Source organism: Panicum hallii, chromosome 6 (genome assembly GCF_002211085.1).
Source record: "Panicum hallii strain FIL2 chromosome 6, PHallii_v3.1, whole genome shotgun sequence".
Lineage (NCBI taxonomy): Eukaryota > Viridiplantae > Streptophyta > Magnoliopsida > Poales > Poaceae > Panicum > Panicum hallii.
Genome location: NC_038047.1, coordinates 7,168,218 through 7,190,051, shown reverse-complemented (window position 1 = coordinate 7,190,051; position 21,834 = coordinate 7,168,218). Strand labels below are relative to the sequence as shown.

At 42.2% G+C, this 21,834-nt stretch overlaps 2 protein-coding genes across 2 annotated transcripts; one reads left to right on the top strand and one right to left on the bottom strand.

Moving 5' to 3' along the window:
• Positions 1-9,061: 9,061 nt before the first annotated feature.
• Positions 9,062-10,500, bottom strand: LOC112898102 (keratin, type I cytoskeletal 10-like). The gene is made up of 3 exons (XM_025966498.1): positions 10,320-10,500; positions 9,874-10,236; positions 9,062-9,096 (listed from the first exon to the last, which is right to left on the bottom strand). The coding sequence occupies exons 1-3, from the start codon at positions 10,498-10,500 to the stop codon at positions 9,062-9,064; spliced, it is 579 nt and encodes a 192-aa protein (XP_025822283.1).
• A 5,135-nt stretch (positions 10,501-15,635) lies between these two features.
• LOC112896997 (putative glucose-6-phosphate 1-epimerase) lies at positions 15,636-20,572 on the top strand. Its single transcript, XM_025965155.1, has 9 exons — positions 15,636-15,873; positions 17,074-17,148; positions 17,413-17,469; positions 17,552-17,712; positions 17,798-17,938; positions 18,499-18,601; positions 18,676-18,775; positions 18,878-19,117; positions 20,157-20,572. Exons 1-8 carry the CDS (start codon positions 15,733-15,735, stop codon positions 19,087-19,089), a joined length of 990 nt encoding a protein of 329 aa, XP_025820940.1. The 5' UTR covers positions 15,636-15,732; the 3' UTR covers positions 19,090-19,117; positions 20,157-20,572.
• The last annotated feature ends 1,262 nt before the right edge of the window (positions 20,573-21,834 follow it).

Genomic DNA, 21,834 nt, shown 5'->3' with positions numbered 1-21,834 from the left:
TCATAAAGAAGATGTTATGAGTGCAAAGAAGTGGGCCACTACATTGCCGATTGCCCACAATTGAAGAACAAAGAAAAGGAGGAGAAGAGATACAAGGAGAAGAGCAAGGATTACAAGAAGAAATATCAGGGTCATGCTCATATTGGTCAAGAGTGGGAGTCTAGTCATGAAGATTCCGACCAAGAAGGCATGGCAACTCTAGCTATTCCCAAAGCAACAAGAAAGCTCTTCAACATCTCTGATGATGAAGATGACACTTTTTTTGCCTCATGGCAAGAAACACCAAGGTAGAAGAATCATCCACCTCTTCTTCCCAACCTTCTTCCATATTTAATAATGCATAAAATGATTTGGAAGATGAGGAAAAACAACATAGAGCTTACATGATAAAAGAATTTGGAAAGAAAGGTTTTAAAGAAATTCAAAAACTTATGGAGAAATTAGAGAAAAAGAGAGAGTGTCTTGATAGGTAAGAAGATTTGCTCATCCTTGAAAAGAAGAGAAACCTTGCCTTAGAGAAATCTCTTACCGAAGAAAAGGTGAAGATTGAAAAATTAGCTATTGATTTATCTCTAGTTAATGATTCAAATGAGAGCATGTAAAAGTAGAACACTCTGATAAATGAATCTCTAGCTTCCCTTCCACTCATAGTGAACTTCAAGAACGCTTCTCATGCTTAACAACCAAGTACAATGGTCTTGAAGTTAGCTATAATGCTATTTGGGAAAGCACCAAAATCAATTGTAAAGCAACTCTTAACTCCAATGTCTCCACAAGTGAAGGTTACTCAAAATGCTATAAGATCAATGTTCAAGCTTGTGTTACTAACATGACAAAGCTAGAGAAGTTGATCCAAGCAAAGAACGTTCAACTTGAAAGAATGAACATGTTAGTGAAGCATGGATATGAAGGTAATGTCAAGCCCAAGCCTAAGGTTAGCTACAAGGATGGAAGATATCCAAACAAAAAGGATGGGCTTGGACATTACAAGGGAGAAAAGTTAAATGACCGGAAGGTGGTCAAAGGTAAGAAATGTGTCATGTTCACAAAAGGAGCAAACCTTGAAGACTTGATGAACATTTCACATGGTGTGACCACCATTCTCTCCCAAGTCAAGAAGAAAGTTGAAGCTCCCATCGAGGTTAAGGTCACTAAGCATGAGCCGTCACCAAGATACTCTACAGATTATATGGTGACAATGGACCACAATGGTAAAATAGTGGTCAAGTATGTTGGAGCATACACTAAGAAGGCCATCCTTAGGAGTGTGTGGGTTCTAAAAGTGTCTCCATCTAACCCACAAGGACCCAAATCTTTTTGGATACCTAAATTACATGCTTAATTTGTTTTGTAGGCCTACTCCTCTAGTGGCACCGCATGGTTGTTTGATAGTGGATGCTCAAAATATATGACCGAGTAGAAGGACTTGTTCACTTCCCTAGAGCTTCATGACGTACCAAAAGAAACTATTGTCTTCAGAGACAATAGCAAAGGGGATGTGATTGGATTGGGTAAAATTGCTCTCTCAAATGACAACTCAATTTCAAATGTTTATTTGGATGAATCTTTGAGGTATAATTTGTTGTTCGTCTCACAACTTTGTGAAATGGGCTACAATTATCTCTTTACTAATGTGGGTGTGACCGTCTTTAGAAGGGAGGATTTCTCTATTGCTTTTACAGGTCGCTTAAAGGGCAAACTTTATTTTATTGATTTCTCAAGAGAGAAAGTTGAGCCCAAGACTTGTTTAGTGGTAAAATCTGATTCGGGTTGGCTTTGGCATCACCAACTAGCCCATGTCGCAATGAGGAACTTGGCCAAACTTCAAAAAGGCGAGCACATCCTTGGACTAACCAATATTTTTTTAAGAAACATAGGTTATGTAATGCATGACAAGTCGGGAAGCAAGTTGGTGCTCCCCACCCCGCCAAGAATATCATGACTTCAACAAGACCATTGAAGCTTCTACACATGGATTTATTTGGATCCATTACCTACATTAGCATTGGTGATAACAAATATGGTCTAGTCATTGTTGATGATTTTTCTCGATTCACTTGAGTATTCTTTTTGCAAGATAAGAGTGAAGCTCAAGGAATAGTCAAGAAGTTCATTAGAAGAGATCAAAATGAATATGAATTGAAGATTAAGAACATAAGTAGTGACAATGGCTTGGAGTTTAGGAACACCAATGCTGAAGAATTCCTTGATGAAGAAGGGATCAAGCAGGAAATCTCCGCACCATACACTCCTCAACAAAATGGCACTGTGGAAAGGAAGAATAGGACTTTGATTGAAGCTGCAAGAACCATGCTTGATGAGTATAGGACTCCGGATTTTTTTTTTGGGCTGAAGCAATCAACACGGTTTGCCATACCATCAACCGCCTCTACCTCCACAAATACTTGGGCAAGACACCCTACTTAACAAGAAAACCAAAAGCTCAAAGTTTGCACCAAAGGTTGATGAAGGCTTTCTACTTGGTTATGATACTAACGAACACGCCTATCATGTTTTCAACAAAACCACAAGTTGTGTTGAGATCACGGTGGATGTGACTTTTGATGAATTCAACGGCTCTCAAGCAGAGCAAGTTGATAAAAACCTTGTAGATGAGGAGGAGCCACCAAGCCAATCAATCATGAGGATGGGCTTGGGTGAAGTAATACCTCATGAAGTTCAAGTTCAAACTCCGGTTGAAGAAAGAAACAATGATTCGTCATCATCCACAAGAGTTGAACCACCAAGCTCTCAACAACCTCAAGGTCAAAGTCAAATTCATGGTGACAATCAAGTTCATGGCATTGATCAAGGGGGAGAGCAAGGTGGAGAAGCTCAAGTAGATGCACCACAAGTTGAAGATGATGATGATGGACCAATTCAACCTCAATCACAAGTGCCTCATCACAGAGTTCATCAAAGTGTTCAACGAGATCATCCCGTTGACAACATCCTTGGAAGTAGGGGTTACTACTCATCCACATTTAGCATCCTTTTGTGGACATTACTCGTTTGTATCCTCTTTGGAACCTCTCAAGGTATATGAAGCACTTGATGATCCGGATTGGGTAATTGCCATGCAAGAAGCGTTAAACAACTTCATAAGAAATAAGGTATGGGAGTTGGTTGAAAGACCAAGGCAAAATGTGATTGGCACCAAGTGGGTTTTTCAAAATAAGCAAGATGAACATGGTGTCATCACAAGAAATAAGGCAAGGTTAGTTGCACAAGGTTTCACCCAAATTGAAGGTTTGGATTTTTGTGAACCTATGCACCCGTAGCTAGGCTTGAGTCAATTTGGATTTTATTAGCCTATGCTACTCACCATGATTTCAATCTTTATCAAATGCATGTGAAGAGTGCATTCTTGAACGGCCCCCTATCCAAGTTGGTGTATGTAGAACAACCGCTGGGCTTTGAAGATCCAAAATTTTCAAACCATGTGTATAAGCTCCATAAGGCTCTCTATGGGCTTAAGCAAGCTCCTAGAGCATGGTATGAATGCCTTAAGGATTTTCTTCTAAGAATGACTTTGTCATGAGCAAAGCCGATTCTACTCTCTTTACTCACAAAATTGATTAGGATATCTTTATTTGCCAAATATATGTCGATGATATTTGGTTCTACTGATAAAAAGTTTGTGAGGAATTTAGTAGTATCATGACCAAAAAATTTGAGATGTCTACGATGGGTGAATTGAAGTTGTTCCTTGGATTTCAAGTCAAGCAAATGAAGGAAGGGACTTTCATATGTCAAACCAAATATGTGAAGGATATGCTCAAAAAGTTTGACATGGCCGATGCCAAACCCATCAAGACACCCATGGCATTAAATGGTCATCTTGATCTTAACGAAGAAGGGAAGTCGGTTGATCAAAAGGTAGATCACTCCATGATTGGCTCTTCTCTTTATCTTTGTGCATCTAGGCCTGATATTATGCTTAGTATGTATATGTGTGCAAGATTTCAATCCAATCCTAAGGAATGTCATTTAATGGTTGTTAAGAGAATTTTGAGATATTTAGTACAGACTCCTAAACTTAGCTTATGGTATCCCAAGGGCTCCACTTTCGATCTACTTGGCTGTTTTGATTCGGATTATGCCAGTTGCAAGGTAGATAGAAAGAGTACAATGGGGACTTGCCAATTTCTTGGAAGGTCCCTAGTGCCTTGAAGCCCTAAGAAACAGAATTCGGTTGCTCTATCCACCGCGGAAGCGGAATATATTGCAGCAGGTGCTCGTTGTGCCCAACTTTTATAGATGAAGCAAACCTTGAGTGACTTTGGTTGTAAGTTTAGTAAGATTCCACTCTTGTGTGACAATGAGAGTGCTATCAAGCTAGCTAACAATCCAGTGCAACACTCCTGAACAAAGAACATAGATATACGACATCACTTCTTACGGGATCATGAGGCTAAGGGAGATATTGCTTTACATCATGTGAGCACCGAACGATAACTTGCCGATATCTTCACTAAGCCTCTAGATGAGCAAAGATTTTGTGCTTTGAGGAGTGAACTAAATATCTTGGATTCTCAAAACTTGGCTTGACTTGTTGCAGATACTTGATTGTTCCTTAGATAGGAAAATGAATTTGCTTGTGCTGAGTTGTTTTTTTTAAAAAAATTGGATTTTGAACTTAGGATCAAAACTTGACTCTTGTGATCATAGTTATGTATTGTTGCTTGTGGCTGATCACTAAGTGTCAAGTTGTCTCATATGTCTACAAGTCATATCTCTCAAAAATCCTCAAATTCGTTCAATTTCAAAATCGGTCTTTTTGGAGAAAATAAGCTACCGTCGGAATTTCCGACACCAAGTTAGAACTTCCGACGTCTATCGGATGTATCACCATTGTTCTGACCAAGGTTCATCGGGAGGAAAACTCAATATTCATTGGAACTTTCGACACAAGGTCGGAACTTCTAACCACCCTCAGAAGTATCAACATTCTTCCGATCGAGGGTCCTCGGGTTCAAATTCTTTTATTCGTCGGAACCTCCGACCCCACATCGGAACTTCCGACAAATCATCTGACCTATATATACCCATTGAATGCCCCTTAAAACCCAAACACACTTCATCCATAACACCGACGCCCTCTCCTTTCCTCTGTAAAACTCCTGAGGCGATTTCAAGAATCAACCGTGGGATTTCGTTGCTTGGTGTTTTTTTTTTGGATTCTCCACTCCTCGAAAGATCCGATCCCCAACATCTTCCCTCCGATTCGCGTGGGAAATCTTCAAGATGGCTTGTGAAAAGAGAGGGAAACAGAGGGAAGCAACTCTGGAGATTTATTCTTCACCATCTTCTAATTACGAGGCAGCTCAGTAAGCATCACCGGTTGCTCATCAGATGGCAAAAAGAAAGGCTATTCCTAAGGTTCCTTTGCGCTCTCGTGGACGTGGGAGGCCAAACCCACAAGGAACTTCAGGACAAAGCGCACGCCCTCACATTAAGAGCGCTTCCACTCCGGACTCTCATATGGCAGATGCAGGGGAGTCTTTGGAGTATCTTGAGTGGATTATCATTCTGATGTAGCCACCTATTAGGGAGACTGATATGCATTTCAACGGGATTCATCCAACTGACTACAATAAGGGCAAGCATGATATTTATGCTTTAAGGTATGACAATCCCTCTCGGTACAAAAAGGAGCAGCAAGGGGATGTTCGTTTTTGGATGAACTTTCATGCAGATTGGTATGACTCAGTGATTCTCAGCAAATCCCATCCTACCACTGAGATGAAGTCCATCAATTGGGACTATTTGTTGAACATTGATTTGCCGGTGTTGAGGGACACTGAAGATGCTTGTAGAAGAATGAATCTCACATCAATTATGTCTTTCAACTGTAATTGGAATGAGGAGGTCGTGGCTCAGTTCTATGCAACTCTCTATGTCAACCGCTCGACCAAGACCCTCCATCGGACAATTCAAGGCAAGCCTTTCTTAGTTGGATATGTTGACTTTGCAACCATTCTCGGATTCCCAAGCAATGATCTTACAAGGGAGAAGATACATGAAATGGAAAATGTGTTAGATGATGGAGAGCTTCACTTCATGTATGACAGCACTTATGGTGACATCAAGTTTGGGACAATTCATGGGTTGACACCTTACTACAAGATGCTCAACCAACTCTTCCGCTACACTTTGTGTCCCAAAAGTGGTGATTCGGACAACATCTTCAACATGTCCAAGAATTTTCTTGCAAGGGTGGCTCCCAATCAAAATGATTTTAGTGTGTTTGACTTCATTTGGGAGGAGATCATCATCTGTTCAGTTTCACCCAAGAAGAGCTGTCACTATGCACCATATATCTTTGCCATGATCAAAGAGGTGATCGGGGTGGAAATCTTGACCGACAAGGGCCATCAAGTGTACAAGCAAAAGAAAGGTCAACTTCAGCGTCTCCTCAAGCTTGGAGCTCATGCACCTAGTCGCACCACTCAAGGACCATCTCAAACTCTATCTAGCTCCCATGGTCCATCTAGTTCACAAGGTCCTTCAAGTTCCCGTGCTCCAAAGAAGAAGGGAATTCTGAGTTTTATCTCTCAAGGTCTCTTTGCATGCTTCAATGTGGGTCGCCACAATGTGCAAGAAATTCATGCCCATAGGAAGTATGTGGATGAGCAGCTTTTGAAGATGGAGGAACGGCAAAAGGCTCTTATGGCAAAGAATAACATGCCTCATTCTCCTATTCGTGCTCCTATGGATTTCCCTCCTCCCCCAACGTTCTACAATCCTTAGGAGGAGATTGGCAGCTCATCTATGATGTTTGGTGCTCCTCAAATGGGTGATGATGATATTGAGGAAGATTTGGGCGGCTGTGAGGAGACAGATGAAGAGGAAGAAGAGGATATGCCCGTAGCTGACACCCCTACGGATGAAGAGGAAGACGATGACGACGACAACGATAAGTGATGGCTATGGAAGGGCCTCTCCTTTTTGGCGCTTGATGCCAAAGGGGTGGTGAGCTCACCATAGGGCATGTTGGTCATCGCTTCGCTTTATCTATCTAGGTTTGAACCTTGAACTCTTGTGCTTGTGGACATGTGAGAAACTACTTGTATTTGTGTTATGAATGGTGTGCCAAGTGAGACTTTTAATTTGTAAGACTTATTTATGATTATCTATGCTAGTGTGATCTTAGAACTTATTTATATTGTGATGATCATGACTTGATGATTGTTTATTTCCACTTTATTGTTGTGATATATCTTGTCATATGCATCACATTGATATTCATCACACTTTGCACCTCGCATTTGCAATAATATAGGAGAAAACTCTTTTAATATGTGCAATTGGCAGTTGAGGCCATTTTTTATTTCATCATGAAAAATGCACATATTAAGGGTGAGTGCTACTATATGATTTGTTTCTAAGTGACTTGATACTTTATTTTGTGAGTCTTAATTGTGTTGTCATCAATCAGCAAAAAGGGGAAGATTGAAAGTGCATTTGCCCCCCTAAGTGGTTTTGGTGTTGATGACATGCATAATTAAGGAGCTAATGAGATTATCAAGTGTTGGACAGGTTAAAATTCAATGAAATAAAATATATGCGTGAAAAGATGCCAATTTTACTTGATAGACGGTGATGGAGCTCAAAAAAAGATCTTTATTTATTCTCTAGTTTGAATTTGAGTATAGGAAACACCGGTACTATTAAAGAGGGATGCGAAGAGATGACTTAAAGATGTCAAAGTGCTTAATTGAGATGCTAACTACCCATGAGAGACACAAATCACACACTAGTGCACTGAGTTTTTCTCACTGTTTATATGGGTGTCGGAAGTTCTGAAAGTGGGTTAGAAGTTCCGACCCTTGTTGGAAGTTAGTTAATAGTTTTGACAGGGGGGTCCTCGGCCGGCTAGTGGAAGTGAACTTGGGTGAGGTAAGTGACTCAATCCTCCTTTGTGGTTGATTGAGTGAGGTAAAGGGTTAGTGGAAAACTCAACTCTTTGTGAGCTCCTCAATGGAGTCAACGGATACATAGCTTCCTTAGTGGGAGTGAACTTGGGAAACAATTCTCTTGTTCATTGTGCTTATTGCTTTTATCTAGTTCTTGTTGACCTAGAATTTGTTTTGTCCCGATCTACGTTCTCGAGTTGTTGTGGTTGCATAGAACACTTGCAGAGGTCTCCTAGCATCAGTGGTGCAACTAGGTTCTGCAATTTCGAGTTTAATTTTGAATTTCTCATAGAACTTCATTTCGTCGGAAATTCCGATCCAGTGCTGGAAGTTTCGGTCCATCGGAACTCCCTACACAGTGTCAGAAGTTCCGACAGATTTAATCGTTAGGAATAATTTTCAGGAATTTTCAGATACGCCTATTCACCCTCCCTCTAGGCATCACTAAGATCCTTTTAGTGGCACGGCACAGTCTTCTGTTGATGAGGTTCGTGGCCGTGAGGAGCGCCTCAACCCAGAACGCCGGTGACGCTACACTGTGAATCAAGAGAGTACGCAAGCAATCGTTTATGGTGCAGAGGATTCACTGTGCCCCCCCCCCGTTTTGTTGAGAGGTGCAGGGGCAGGAGAGCCGGAGTGCCAAGCCATTCGTGGAGAAGAAGAGACATAACCTAGTGGAGTCAAAAAAATTTCCATTGTCGGTTTGGAGGGCCAGCATCTGCAAACCGAATTATGTGCGAACGTAGGCATGGAAGGATCAGATGAGGTCAAGAACCTCGGACTTGTGGCGCATGGGGAAGGTCCATGTGTAATGTATGTACTCATCAAGAAGCACGAGGTAATATTTGTATCCAGAAAAACTCAGCTCAGGTGAAGTCCACACATCCGCATGAATCAATTGAAAGGGAAAGTAAGAATGTGTCCTTGATGAATCAGAAGGGAGGCGCACATGCTTGCCCAATTGACAAGATTGGCAAGTGTGTGCGGTGGACTTATTACATTTGAAATTGAAATTGTTCAAGAGCTGGGAAAGAACTGAGTGGCCAGGATGACCGAGCCTCTGGTGCCACAAGCTTGACGATGATGATGCACAGAGGGCGAGCTGTGGAGGGAGGCGCAGGGGATACAAATCACCGGAGCTCTCACATCGGAGCATCACCGTGCGCATTGGAAGATCCTTTACACAGAAGCCATGCGGGTCAAATTCAATGGAAACATTGTTATCTCATGTAAGCTTGCGGACTGAAATCAGATTCTTGACTAGGGAGGGAGAGATGAGAACATTGTTTAAATGTAAAGGAGTGGAGGATGTTGGAATGGTGGTGGCAGCTGAGGTTGTAATAGGGCGTTGCGCGCCATTTCCGACCATGATGAGCGCTGAAGGATGATTGGGAGTGGTTGAGCGCTGAAGGATGAGCGGGAGTGGTGGAGGTGAAGTTACCAGAGGTGTCGGACATTGTGGAGGCACCGATGTCTAGGTACCGGTCGCCGGCGCTTGGTTGGGGCGTGCCGTTGTTGCCGCCGGAGTTGAGCGCGGTGAAGAAGGCGTTGGCGTCAAGGTTTTAAATAGCTGGCTATAGATGCCACTACAGCCGGCTATAGCTGCTAGGAAGGGCAGCCGCTATGGCATTTAGCCCGCTAAAGCATGCTATAGCCCGCTAAATGCCAGGTATAGCCCGCTAAACGTCGTAACGGCAACCCTGCCGCTAAATGCCTTAGCCGGCGATTTAAAACTATGGTTGGCATTCTAGGCCAGTGCGGATGGAGTTCCCGGGCCGGGGAGGCCGAGCTGGTGCTGGGCCGTCATCGCCTATTGTGGTTGGAACGGCGGGCAAGGGCCCAATACGCCAAAGCCGGGGGCGGAATGGCATGGGCCACGCTTGGACCAGCCCTGTCCAAGGGTTATAGCTGGCAGCCCAGGGGATGCCTGCGGAGGAGGATTGCTGTTGTTGACCTCTGCCGCCGCCGCTATTGTTGTTGCCGCCTTGTCCGCCGCGAGATCCGAAGCCGCCACCACCAAAGTTGGGGCCGGAGCTGGAGCCGCGGTAGGTCCGCTTGCCGCTCTGCTTGTTGCCGGACCCGCCGGAGCCCGAGCAGTTGTCGGAGTTCCAAGAGGTGGCGGTGGAGGAGCCGCCGTGGGTGGTGTGGTACGCCTGCCCAGACTTCGCCTTGGCGTCACGCTTGTCGCAGAGCTCCTCCAGCAGTAGGTAGGAGCGGGTGCTCTGGAAGGTGTGCGGTGGGAACTTTGAAGTGATGACCGGCTTGAGGTGGCGGTACTTGGGGTTCAGGTTGCGCAGCAGGTTGAGCACTTGCTCGGCTCGAAGATGGGGTGGCTAAGGTCACGGAGGCTGTCCGTGAGGGTCTTGAGCCGGGCACAGTAGTTGGTGATGCTCAGCTCACCTTGCTGTAGCGTGTGGAAGTTCGCCTCCAAGTACACCATGCGTTGGAGTTCATTGTCGCGGAACAGGCCTTCGATGTCGTTCCAGATTGTGAAGGCGGAGGTGCGCGGTTCATAGATGGTGTTGAAGACACTTTTGGAGACCGTCGTGTGGAGCCAATTGGCGATGCTATGGTCGTTCATCACCCAATCGGCGTCGCGCTGGTCGACCGGTGGCGGGGAGAAGACATGGGACTCGAGGCTGAACTTGCCGAGGATGGAGTCGACGAATCATCTCCACTGGTTGTAGTTGGACTCCTGGATGTCGAGGACGATGGGCACATGGGAACGAATGTTCACCTGTTGGATCAAGGATGCCAGGGCCGGTGGCGGGGCGATGACGTCGGTGGAGTTAGAGGAAGCAGAGGAGCGCGAAGGAGAGGCCATGGTAGTGAAAGTAGAGGAGGACGCAGACAGATTTGTGAATTTGGATCGCTCGGTCACTGATACCATGAAGAAGTTGAGCACTCTGTAGGATCAACCACACTCTGTATTGATCATGAGCTGTTACATTTATACAGGTACAAGGCTGGGCGAACGCTAACGGAAAAGCGAGAGTCAGGCCGCGGACGTCGCAGAGAGAGCGCGCGTAGTGCGCAAACGGCGCGTCGTGGTGGCGGGTGCGGCGAGCGCTTCCTCGGCATGCAGCGGAGCGTCCACAGGGCGTGGGCGAGCGAGTCTCTCGTGGAGGCTGTTAAGATCCTCGCTAAAACCCATAACCCAAGTTAGATTGAGCCTTTGTTCCATCGAGTACGGATAGGATGGTGAATAATGAGGTGTCTGTTGAAGTGATGATGCTAATTTTACGTCGCAACAATGTGTAAACTTTTCTGAGAACTAAGCGTAGCTCAATTGGTAATAACGTTTCTTGTGGTCGAACCTATCCATCAGAGTTCGAGTCCTTAGCTCAGCATGGCTCAACTGGTAAGGTTTTTTTATCGAATCTGTCCACCAAGGTCCGAGTTTTTAACTCGGCACGAGTCATCGCTTTTTCTTAGATTTGTTCTAGAATTTAATTGAAGCTATTTTTTATGGTAGGTGACGTACCGGTCAATAACGAGACGTCTGTGGTGACTTCGTCAATTTCGAGATCTATCGACTCAATCTCTCAGAGGTGGTCATATGAGTAGGGTATTGTGTTTCAAAAAAATAAGAATATGTAAACTTTTCTCATCATTCCTTACAGTAACCATTGAACTTTTGATCTCTATTTGGAATAAATGTGTCGTTGATACAGAATGGAAGCCATAAAATTCTATCGAGAGGGCCAAAGAACAAGATCTAGATAATGAGTTTCTCATAGTGGATTTAAATTATTTGCAGGCCAACTCATGAATGCTAATTAGTAATTAGTGATATTAATCAAGCATTGGTGGCATTCAACCATTTCTTATGACTGATATAATCTAGGTGGCACCTAAGTTGCAAATCAACCGGTTTTGCTCAGACTCAAGATCAGTACAGGTATGATTGAATACCCGTATGGCCATATGTGACATTATGGGGCCTTGGGTAGGCAAAGCACTGTCAACAAGCCTTGCGCTGTTGGCTTAGTGGTGGGCCGCCATCCACCGTCCACTTTTTCCTAGCCCGGCTACCATACAAACGTTTGCGGTGGGTTCCTGCCATGTTTGCCTTTTTCCCTGCCCTTCCAAAATTGCATGGAATCCACCTGGGGGAATCCAAGGCCAACCAAAAGACCTTTCATTTTCACACCTGCACATCACCTCCCTGGCTTTCTATCTTGAACTTGGACGTGCAACACAATAATTGGTGCTTATTTGAGCTGAAAGAACCAAAAAAGATGCAGGGTTTCATGCAAAAGGGAAGCTCACCGAATCCCCTATCCGACATATATAGAGGCGAGTTCCTGCACTGATATGCCCCCACATATTGAAAAGTACTACTACAATGTCGACATCCCTGTGTTGTAAAGAAGATGAGAAATGTTCATGCTGAATTTTTTTTTTATTTTACGGCTGAGAAGGGTCTCCTTGAATTCTTCGTGTACAAAACAAAGACCAGAAGGATTGTCATTTCCACGCTATTTTCATCAAAATCCATTTGTATCAAGCATTAACTGTTTGGATTCCACATTCTTTTGCATAAGTCCTTTTGTGTTTTTTTTCTCATCGGCATATCCTTTCTTTTTTTCTTATATTCGTAAGAAAATTTTGTGATTTTTAAAAATGGCCATTACTTCGATTAAAATTAAATACCTAGGTTTGAGTCCAAACTTAGTATGGATGCTCGTAGTGTCAGCATATCATTCTTCAAATGGTAGGCGACATACTCATTAACAACGAAGCACTCATGGTGTTTTTGCAAAAAAGAACATTCGTGGTGACTTCATCAATTTCAAGATATGTTGGTTAAGTCTCTTCATAATGCTCATAGAAATAGGATGTGCGATGATAGAGGTGAGTAGATGCACTGTATGTGAGTATCGTGAGTATCTGAGTGTGTATTATGTTCTTTTTTGGAAAAGGAAATAATATTCTTATGAAACATAGCCTAAAGCTATATAAGGTGATACTCCTAGAATTTTAATATATATCCTAATCAGATTCTCCCTAATTATATTCTTCTTTAGTTGCGGATAGATAACTCTGGACTCGTAGCTACCGAATCTGCAACTGTAGATCGAGTAGGCAGCTATAGGTGGTATATTTGGCAATTAGCGACATGAGATTGTGATGGTGACAATGGAGATGCTGAAAATCTTACCTTATCTAAAAAATCCAAAGATATCATCTCGTACGAAAATGAAAAAGGAAGAAGATAAATAGTTAGTGGCGCACAGAATATACTAATTTGCAAATAGGAAGGCAGCCTCCCAATTGGCAGCACGCTGATTAGTTTCCATGCAAGGATGATTGATGAGTTCACCGTCCTGTGAATTTCGGAATCATGGCCATTTTGGATTGAAAAGGATAATCCTACAAAAATATTCCAAGCACTCGCGATAAATCGCCATTCCTATTTCCACATCCCTGTAGTCCTTATTTATTACAATTGCTAATTAAACGGAGTTACAGACCTTTCTTCCCCCCTCAAATATTATATGGCGAGACAAGTATTTCAATTTAGACTGTGTTTCCTAGCAAATTACCATAATGATTTAACGTCCATAGACAAAACTCAGATTTAGTTAGTTTGTTGTATAAGAAAATACAATAGGGCTGGATGCCAAAAGCTCCAATATTATCAAAGGTTCTAAATAGTGAGGCAAAATGGGGAAAAAGCCACACGAACTCCATCTCTCTATAGCGGCAACTATGTTTGGTTGCGTTTAAATATTAAACCATATAAAACATAAAAAAATACGTGTGCATACAAAAAAAAAGGTACTTTAAGAACCACTGCTACATACTGTTAAGGTGACCACTATAGTCAGTCCAAAATATCAAATACAAATGCCAGAGTATTGAAAGAGAGGAAGATCAACCATCTTGTATGTCCTTATCAAAACCTATAATAAATTTAGCATTGAATTAGCAAGTCATTCTGGCCTATGGATATATCTCTTGATGTGGAGGATAATGGATTTATTACTAGCTACGAGAAAATGGATGTACATTAGCACAACAGCTTTTCACACTAGCTGCCCAACCTGTTTGCACTACAAGAAAAACAACTTAATTTCGTCGGCCAGAAACCATCCAAAATAGCCTAAAAACCTTCGAAAATATATTCGTCGGTCGGCCGATAAAAATAGGCCGACGTAATAAAATCGACGAAAATAAACACGTATTTTCGTCGGCTAAGCTGGCCGACGAAAATAAGTTATTTAGTTTCGTCGGCTTAGCTAGCCGATGAAAATACTGGATACGCTCCAGTATTTTCGTCGGCATTGTGGCCGACCAAAATACTGGGCAAAACAGTTACTGCACTTTCCATAGTTTTCCAGAATTACAAATAACAGTTTTCCAGAATTATAAATAACAGTTAATTAATATAAAAATACTCATCCATAAGCACAATCATAAAATACATCATCACACAATCATAAAATACATCCAATACGTGCAATCATGAAATCCATAGTCTAAATAACATCCGGACAGCGGGGCGGCGGCGACGCAACGGCCGGGAATGAAATGAAGTGAAAGCAACAGGCGGAGGCGGGGCGGAAGGTGACCTGCTAAAGAGTTAGGATAAGATCAATTTCATCGGCCAAGCTAGGCCAATAAAAATACCTTTAGTTTCGTCAGCTTAGGTCAAGCCGACGAAACTACTGAAGAGATAAGACCAACTACAATTTCGTCAGCTTAACAGGCCGATAAAAATATAATTACTTTCATCGGCTTAGGTCAAGCCAACGAAAATAGGTCATTAGTTTCGTCGGCCGTTGCCAGGCCGACGAAAATAATGTATAATTTTATCGGCACTCCAAAACCGACGAAATTATATATTTATTTTCGTCAGTTTGCCATGGATCAACGAAAATAAATGTGGCCGACGAAAATAAACTGTTTTGGTGCGTTGTTCGTTTGGAACAAGAATTTCATAACTGGAACAACTATAGCTCCATATGCAGGTGCTGCTATAGAAAATTGATAGTATTATATGACACTATGTATGTGTCAAGTTTTTGTTGATCTTGATTTATAGAATTGTGTTTTATCATAAGTATACTTTAATTTAATTTAAAATGTTTTTACTTTATTTTAAAAATTCTTGTTTTTCTATGATGATAAAAGCACATAACAATAAATTTGAATCAATATATAGTTTTAAAATGGACTCTATTGACGAAAAAGTTTCTAAAGAACTTGCATGATAAAAAAGAGAGCAGTGCGAAATCAGGTGTTGCTGTCCTTCCTTCCTACAGTGAGGCTACATTATTATCCCAAAATAACTCAAGGGCTGAAAATTCTGTGGAACTTAAAAAAATCTTAAAATACTTAGTATTTAAGACTTGTGCGAAAGTTTATCTCAGAAATGGAATAGGGTATGATTCAAATGTGTTCATGTGATATTTCAAGACTTATGGAAAACTTGCACGTTTTTCGTGATCACAAACAGACGTCTTCCCTAAAGATTTTTGTTTTCCAAAGTCTTCTTTTATACCCCCGACAAAACTAATTTAGTGGGAAGAAAAAGAAACAAACACTAGTGTTTACAGATACCACCCTGGCCTCTGTTGAATTCAAGAATTAACACCCGCACCTTCTTCTTCCCCGCCGCGTCGCTTATAAATACCCTCGTCCCCTTCTCATTTCCCTTCCCATTAATTTCCTCCGCTTCCGCTCCCTTTCTCCACCAAATAAACCACCCCCCCCCCCCCCCCCCCGAAAAGCTGGAGAGGCGAGCCCCGGAGGAGGAAGGCTAGGGTTAGGTTCACCACTCACCGTCGCCTGGGCGAGTGGCGAGATGGCCGCCCCTGCCCCCGCTGGCACCGCCGGCTCACCGTCGCCGCCGCCACAGCTGCCGTCGCCGTTCGCGGAGCTCGTCAAGAGCCCCTCCGGCCTCGAGAAGGTCGTGCTCCGCGGCTCTCGCAACTGCTGCGTCGAGGTACCCGATTCGGCCTTCCCCACCCCCGTCACCCGGGACGTCTCGCCGTTTTGTCTGGTCGTGTGTGTGCGTGGAGTGTGTAGGGGCGCCGTGCGCGCGGGGTTGCGATTCGGTTGGATTTGAGCGCCGTCAGCGCAGATCCGGTGGGAATTCTGCTGATCCGCTCGGGGTTTGGGCGGAATTGATGAGGTTTTTGGTGTTCCGGCGTGCGATTTCGCCTCCCCGTGCCCTTGTTCTGGTTGGATCATTATCGGCGCATTGCATGATCCCCGTGTTGCGGACTTGGAATTGAGGGAGTTCATGTTTTCTCGTAGGTTTTAACCGTTTTATGTTGTGGCTAGGATGCACAGTGTAGCGCTGGGAGGGGTTGTTGTGATGGTTAGTGAACAGTGGCGCTACTCGTGATCAGAGTAGATAATGCTTTCTTATTCAGGTTCGAAGACATTTACATCAGATGAATTCGGATGTATCCTAGTTATTTGTATATTAATGGACAACAGTTTTATTCCTTATGTTGTTGGTTTGCTATAACTAATTCTCTGGACAAAGTAATGCCAAGTAGTGTTTTTTTTCCTGGATAGGATCTGTTTTGAGTTTTGATACAAACAATTTTGTTAATTGGGTCGCATATGCTATTACACATAATCCTTACTGTTGCTCGTGCGGTTATTCCACATTGATGCTTATATGACACTATCCACACATATTCCATAATATGGTAGCTTTACCAAATTGTTCATCGAGAAAGTAGTCACATACGTTTTTGAAGTATTCATGCATGTTATTGTTGTTTGCCAATGAAATTATCTATCTGAATCATTTAATTTGGGATGTACATATTCTAAAATCGTCTTATAATCAGCATTGTAGATCAGGCGTTCATATGCTAAGGTAACTTGAATATGACAGTTATGACTTGCTGACAGTCTTTACATTTATAACTTCCATTTGTAGAAAGACAAAGTGTTGCAGCAAGGAATATAGACAGTTATGACTTGTTGACAGTCTTTACATTTATAACTTCCATTTGTAGAAAGACAAAGTGTTGCAGCAAGGAATATAGTCACTGTGTACAATTTGTAACTAGATTCACACTACCATTCGAATAACATCTGTGTCCTGTTTCTTTATTGCACTAAGTTGTTATCAATTTGATCATAGTAACTCTAGATGATTAAATCTAGTACTGTCTATTCTTAGGTCTATCTTTATGGAGGTCAAGTAACATCATGGAAGAATGACAACGGGGAAGAGTTGCTTTTTCTCAGCACCAAGGTACCTGATCCTTTGCATCGTTGCAGATGACATTATCAGCTGGTACTTGCATGAAAAAATTATGTTGTTCCTCCTTTCTTTAATGCCGGAAGTTGAGTTTATGCCTTGTTTTGACCTGCTTAGCTTTTTTGTCCTATGGAAGGTGGAAGCTGAGGCCAATTTGATTATTTTTCCTGTATTACTGCAGTATCGGACATACTTTCATGCCTACATGTCATCCTTAATTCCTAACTTTGAAAGACATAAGAAATTCAACTTTTTCAGGCTATCTTCAAACCTCCAAAAGCCATTCGTGGTGGTATACCCATCTGCTTTCCCCAAGTATGGTAACCTTTATCTGTAATGGCTTCATTGATGTTCAGAAAAATGCCTGGCCCTCACCGAAATGCACCTTGTAATGCAGTTTGGAACTCATGGAAATCTTGAGCAACATGGGTTCGCAAGGAACCGGTTTTGGACCATTGACAACGACCCACCTCCTTTACCAGCAAACCCTGCTATTAAAGCTTATGTTGATCTGATTCTGAGGCCTTCTGAAGAAGATTTAAAGATCTGGCCTCATAGGTTTGTTTTACATCAGATGATGATCATTTATTTTTGTCCCATAATGTATACAGTTCACATCTGATGGCGTATTTCGTGTTTACAGTTTTGAGTTTCGCTTGAGAGTTGCTCTTGGACCTTCTGGAGATTTGAGTCTCACATCTCGAATCAGGAATACCAACACTGATGGAAGACCTTTCTCTTACACATTTGCATATCACACATACTTCTCTGTCTCTGACATAAGGTATTTACTTGATGTTTCTCATTTTGCTTCTCATTTTCTTTTGAATATTTGGTTTCCTTTATGAACTGTTTTATTCTATACTTTAGCATCACTTAAGTTAAAGATGGTGATTTGTATGTCATGTAATGTTTTGTGCACTTGTCAGTTATTATCTGCTTGATCTTTTGGTTTGACGGCTGATTAGTCTCTAGTTTCTCTAGTGTGTGTGGGGTGTGTTCGGGTCTATGTATGACTCCTTTCTTCTTCTATTAATGCAATGATACGCAGTTCTCTTGCGTGTTCGAGAAAAAAAATTATCTGCTTGGTCTGTGTGACCCTTTTTTTATCCGTGTTACATGGAAGCCTGCTAGATGCCAATGTAACTTTTGAATTAAGACAAAACAGATACATATAAGTGTTTTCCATACTTGATATGGTTGGTTCTCATAATTGAATGTTACCCCCAATACAGTAGCAACAATGTCAGGTCGCGATGGTAATTTGGCATCTGTTCTAATGTTTCTATCTGAGACTGGTGCTGTGGCTGTTTTATTTCTTACTTGAGCTTACTATTTTATTAGTGAGGTGCGTGTTGAAGGGCTGGAAACAATGGACTACCTTGACAACTTGAAGGCAAAGGAGCGTTTCACAGAGCAAGGAGATGCTATTGTTTTTGAATCGGAGGTATGTATTTAGCTCATGTTAAACACCTATAATTTCACTTCACATTCAACTAATTTGACTTTTTCGTCGTCAAGGTTGATAAAGTTTATCTTGCCGCACCCTCAAAAATTGCAATAATAGATCATGAGAAGAAAAAAACATTTGTTGTGACAAAAGAAGGGCTTCCAGATGCTGGTAAGCTTTGCTTTGGCAAATCTTTTTTCTTTCTATCAAACTGTTTGAGCATGGTTGCTGCAAGGTGCATCATTCTCTTTCTTACTGTGCTGTCTTCTATAGTTGTTTGGAACCCTTGGGACAAGAAGGCTAAAGCTATGCAAGATTTTGGGGATGGAGAATACAAGAACATGTTGTGCGTGGAACCTGCAGCTGTTGAGAAGCCTATTACTCTGAAGCCTGGTGAAGAGTGGAAAGGAAGACTTGCCCTCTCAGCTGTCCCTTCCAGTTACTGTAGCGGACAATTGGATCCATTGAAGGTGCTTCAGGGCTGAGAAACCTCATTTTCTGCATCTTGTACAGGTGATGTTATGCTTCTGCTATGTAATAACTTGGATGCATTGCATTATAAATGCCAGCATCACTCCATGAAATTCGAACATTTTGACTATGAACGGGAAACATGTTTTGGTCCAAAGACTGGTTTTATTTAAAGTATTTCAGGTTTATTTGTCTAATCTAGCCGCTTGGAGAAAGATAAAAAGTTGCTGCCATCGTATAAAGCTACCTGTTCATGTACTCGTAGTCCGACGTTTGAGTTTTTCCCTTGGCCTTCTTTTCCTATTTTATGTGGATGACAGGTGGGTCCATGGTTTAAAAATAATGAAAAATCAACTGATTCTGTTTGGGAGTTGCAAAATCCAGTCCTCAAAATGCATTATTAAATACACAACCAGTAGGTTAGGAGCACTTGTATTCTGCTGTTTAGGCTTAGAAGTTATCAAAAGAGCAGTAAAGTGAAATTTCAGTTGAAATGTCGCATAGCTGTTGCATAATGTTTTAAGTTGCACTTGCACATGGAGATTGCCACTTAGTTCTGCCGGATGTAAAATTAACTATTGTTTACCCAAAAACAAAGTTGCAGATAAGTTGTCACTCGTGATTATTTAAATGTTCTTGAAAAGTCTGATACCATGAGTTTCTTGTGAGGAATGGAAAGTTTTTTTAGTTTGGGAACAATAAGTTCAATGATGCCTGATTCTTTTTAGTTTAGTAAGTATATGGGGGACATGTACCTTTTTGTTGTGGTGCTGCTTGCCTACCTACCCAGGGAAAGGCAACAAATCCCTATGTTGTTTGTCTCCTTCACCTTGGAATAACCAGGAAACTAAATTTATGGCTTAAGAGTTAGTTTTATAAATTCGGTAAACTGTAGTGTTCAAGTACACCAGCAAGAATTGTTTGAATTCCTCCTGTATGGCAAGCGCACGCACCACCAATGAACTGCAAATACTGTCAATTGCATATTGATCACTCAGGAGTTAAATACTTTGTACTGCTACATAGTGTATGATATTTGAACATCATCATTCTAACCATGTGGTTGATTTGCATTCTGCAGGAGAACTTCATTGCCCTTCTTATTTGATGCTGGGCTGGCGTCAACGCCGCTTCGTCCTTTCGCCATTTTCATCCCCCATATTTCTGTCCTTTTTTGTATCTAGAATTTGAGTGGTAGGTTACTTCTGAATAACAGACTGCCAGCTGCTTTGAGCTTAGAATGAGATCTCACCTCAACGGTGAGTGATACCGGTGGACACAATACTGGCATCAGTGTCGTAGTTTCATAAATCATTGCAGTGCTGCGTAAATTCCTTTGCATTGTGTTTGGTGCTTGCCGACCTTCACAGTTGATCATCCTTGGGATCTCTGGGATCTTCAACCTGCCTGTGGAGGAAGGCATGAAGTACAATTTCATTTCCTTCTGTTCGCATCTTTGTCACAGATTATGATAACGGGTGCACGGTTGATGGTTGAGTGGTGGACCCTTGTTTTTCTTTTTTTCTTTTTTTTGAGGTTAATGGTGGATTGGGTTGGTTGTGGTTGAGGGCGCAGGGACAGACAAGTTCCGTTTGGTTCTTGACACCGCACGTCCGCACCCGTACATCTGAGAATTTTCTTTCCTTGTTCTGCATAATTGGATGCATCCGATGGTGGTGCTGGTCTTGTGGTACCACACCATGACACCAGGGGCCAATTGGCTATTTTCGTTTTTTTTTTGAGGGCGAAAAAGTGTTTTGGAGTTTCTGGACTCTGGAGGGCGTGCGGCTGCAATGGAGGCAGCTGGTGGAGGGAATCACCGGCCTATTCCTGTACACATTTCCCAGTGTACTTGAAGTCGAGGATCGCAGGTTGCTTTCGGAAGGATCCAGCACTCGCATTGCTGTCAGATGAAGATTTTTAGCGTGCTCAAGCGGTTACGCCCTCGTGTTTCTCATGTAGTGCTTCCGCGTCAGTGTTTCTACTTTCTCGTGGAAGCAATATAGCTGTAACATAAGTTCTCCATTCTTAGATCAGTCTAAATGGTGATATCATCTCCATTCTTAGATCAATCTAAATGGGAATATTATGAGAATTTCAAGTTATTAAATTTTATGAGGAGAGGGGAGAGGAGAGGATCAGTTATTAAGCCTAGTGAAATCGTTAAATCGCAAGGCACACGTTTGATCACAACACCATATAAGAATTAAATGCTACAACATATCTATGAAATAATATTATAGAACTATACACTTAGACTGTTTCATTTATTGCAATGCTAAATTAAATGCTACAACATATCTATGAAATAATATTATAAAATTGTGCACTTAGACTGTTTCATTTATTGCAATGCTGATACCACAGTTTTGGTAACAATACAGTGTATGGAGACTGACCTATTTAGAATTTTTTAAGAGTAAAATGCACCCTAGCTTATTAATCTTGTCCTGTTAGTTCACTTAGATCTCTGAACTCTCAGAGCGTCTATTTAGATCTTTAAACTGCATTAGACCGCATTAAAGAGTTCATCCTAAATTCCAAACATATCACGCGAGCTCTTGGCGCTGATGTGGCATGCCACGTCGTGCTATAGCCTTCACTCAGCGTCCTCTATCCCCTCTTCTCTCTTGTGACATGTGGAGCCCGATTGTCCGCCTGCGTTCTCCTCCACAGCAGCAGGCTTCTCTATTCGTTCTTTTCCGTTGACGGACTCGAGCAGAGCTCCATCGCGAAGGTCACGGCGGCCCCGCCATGGA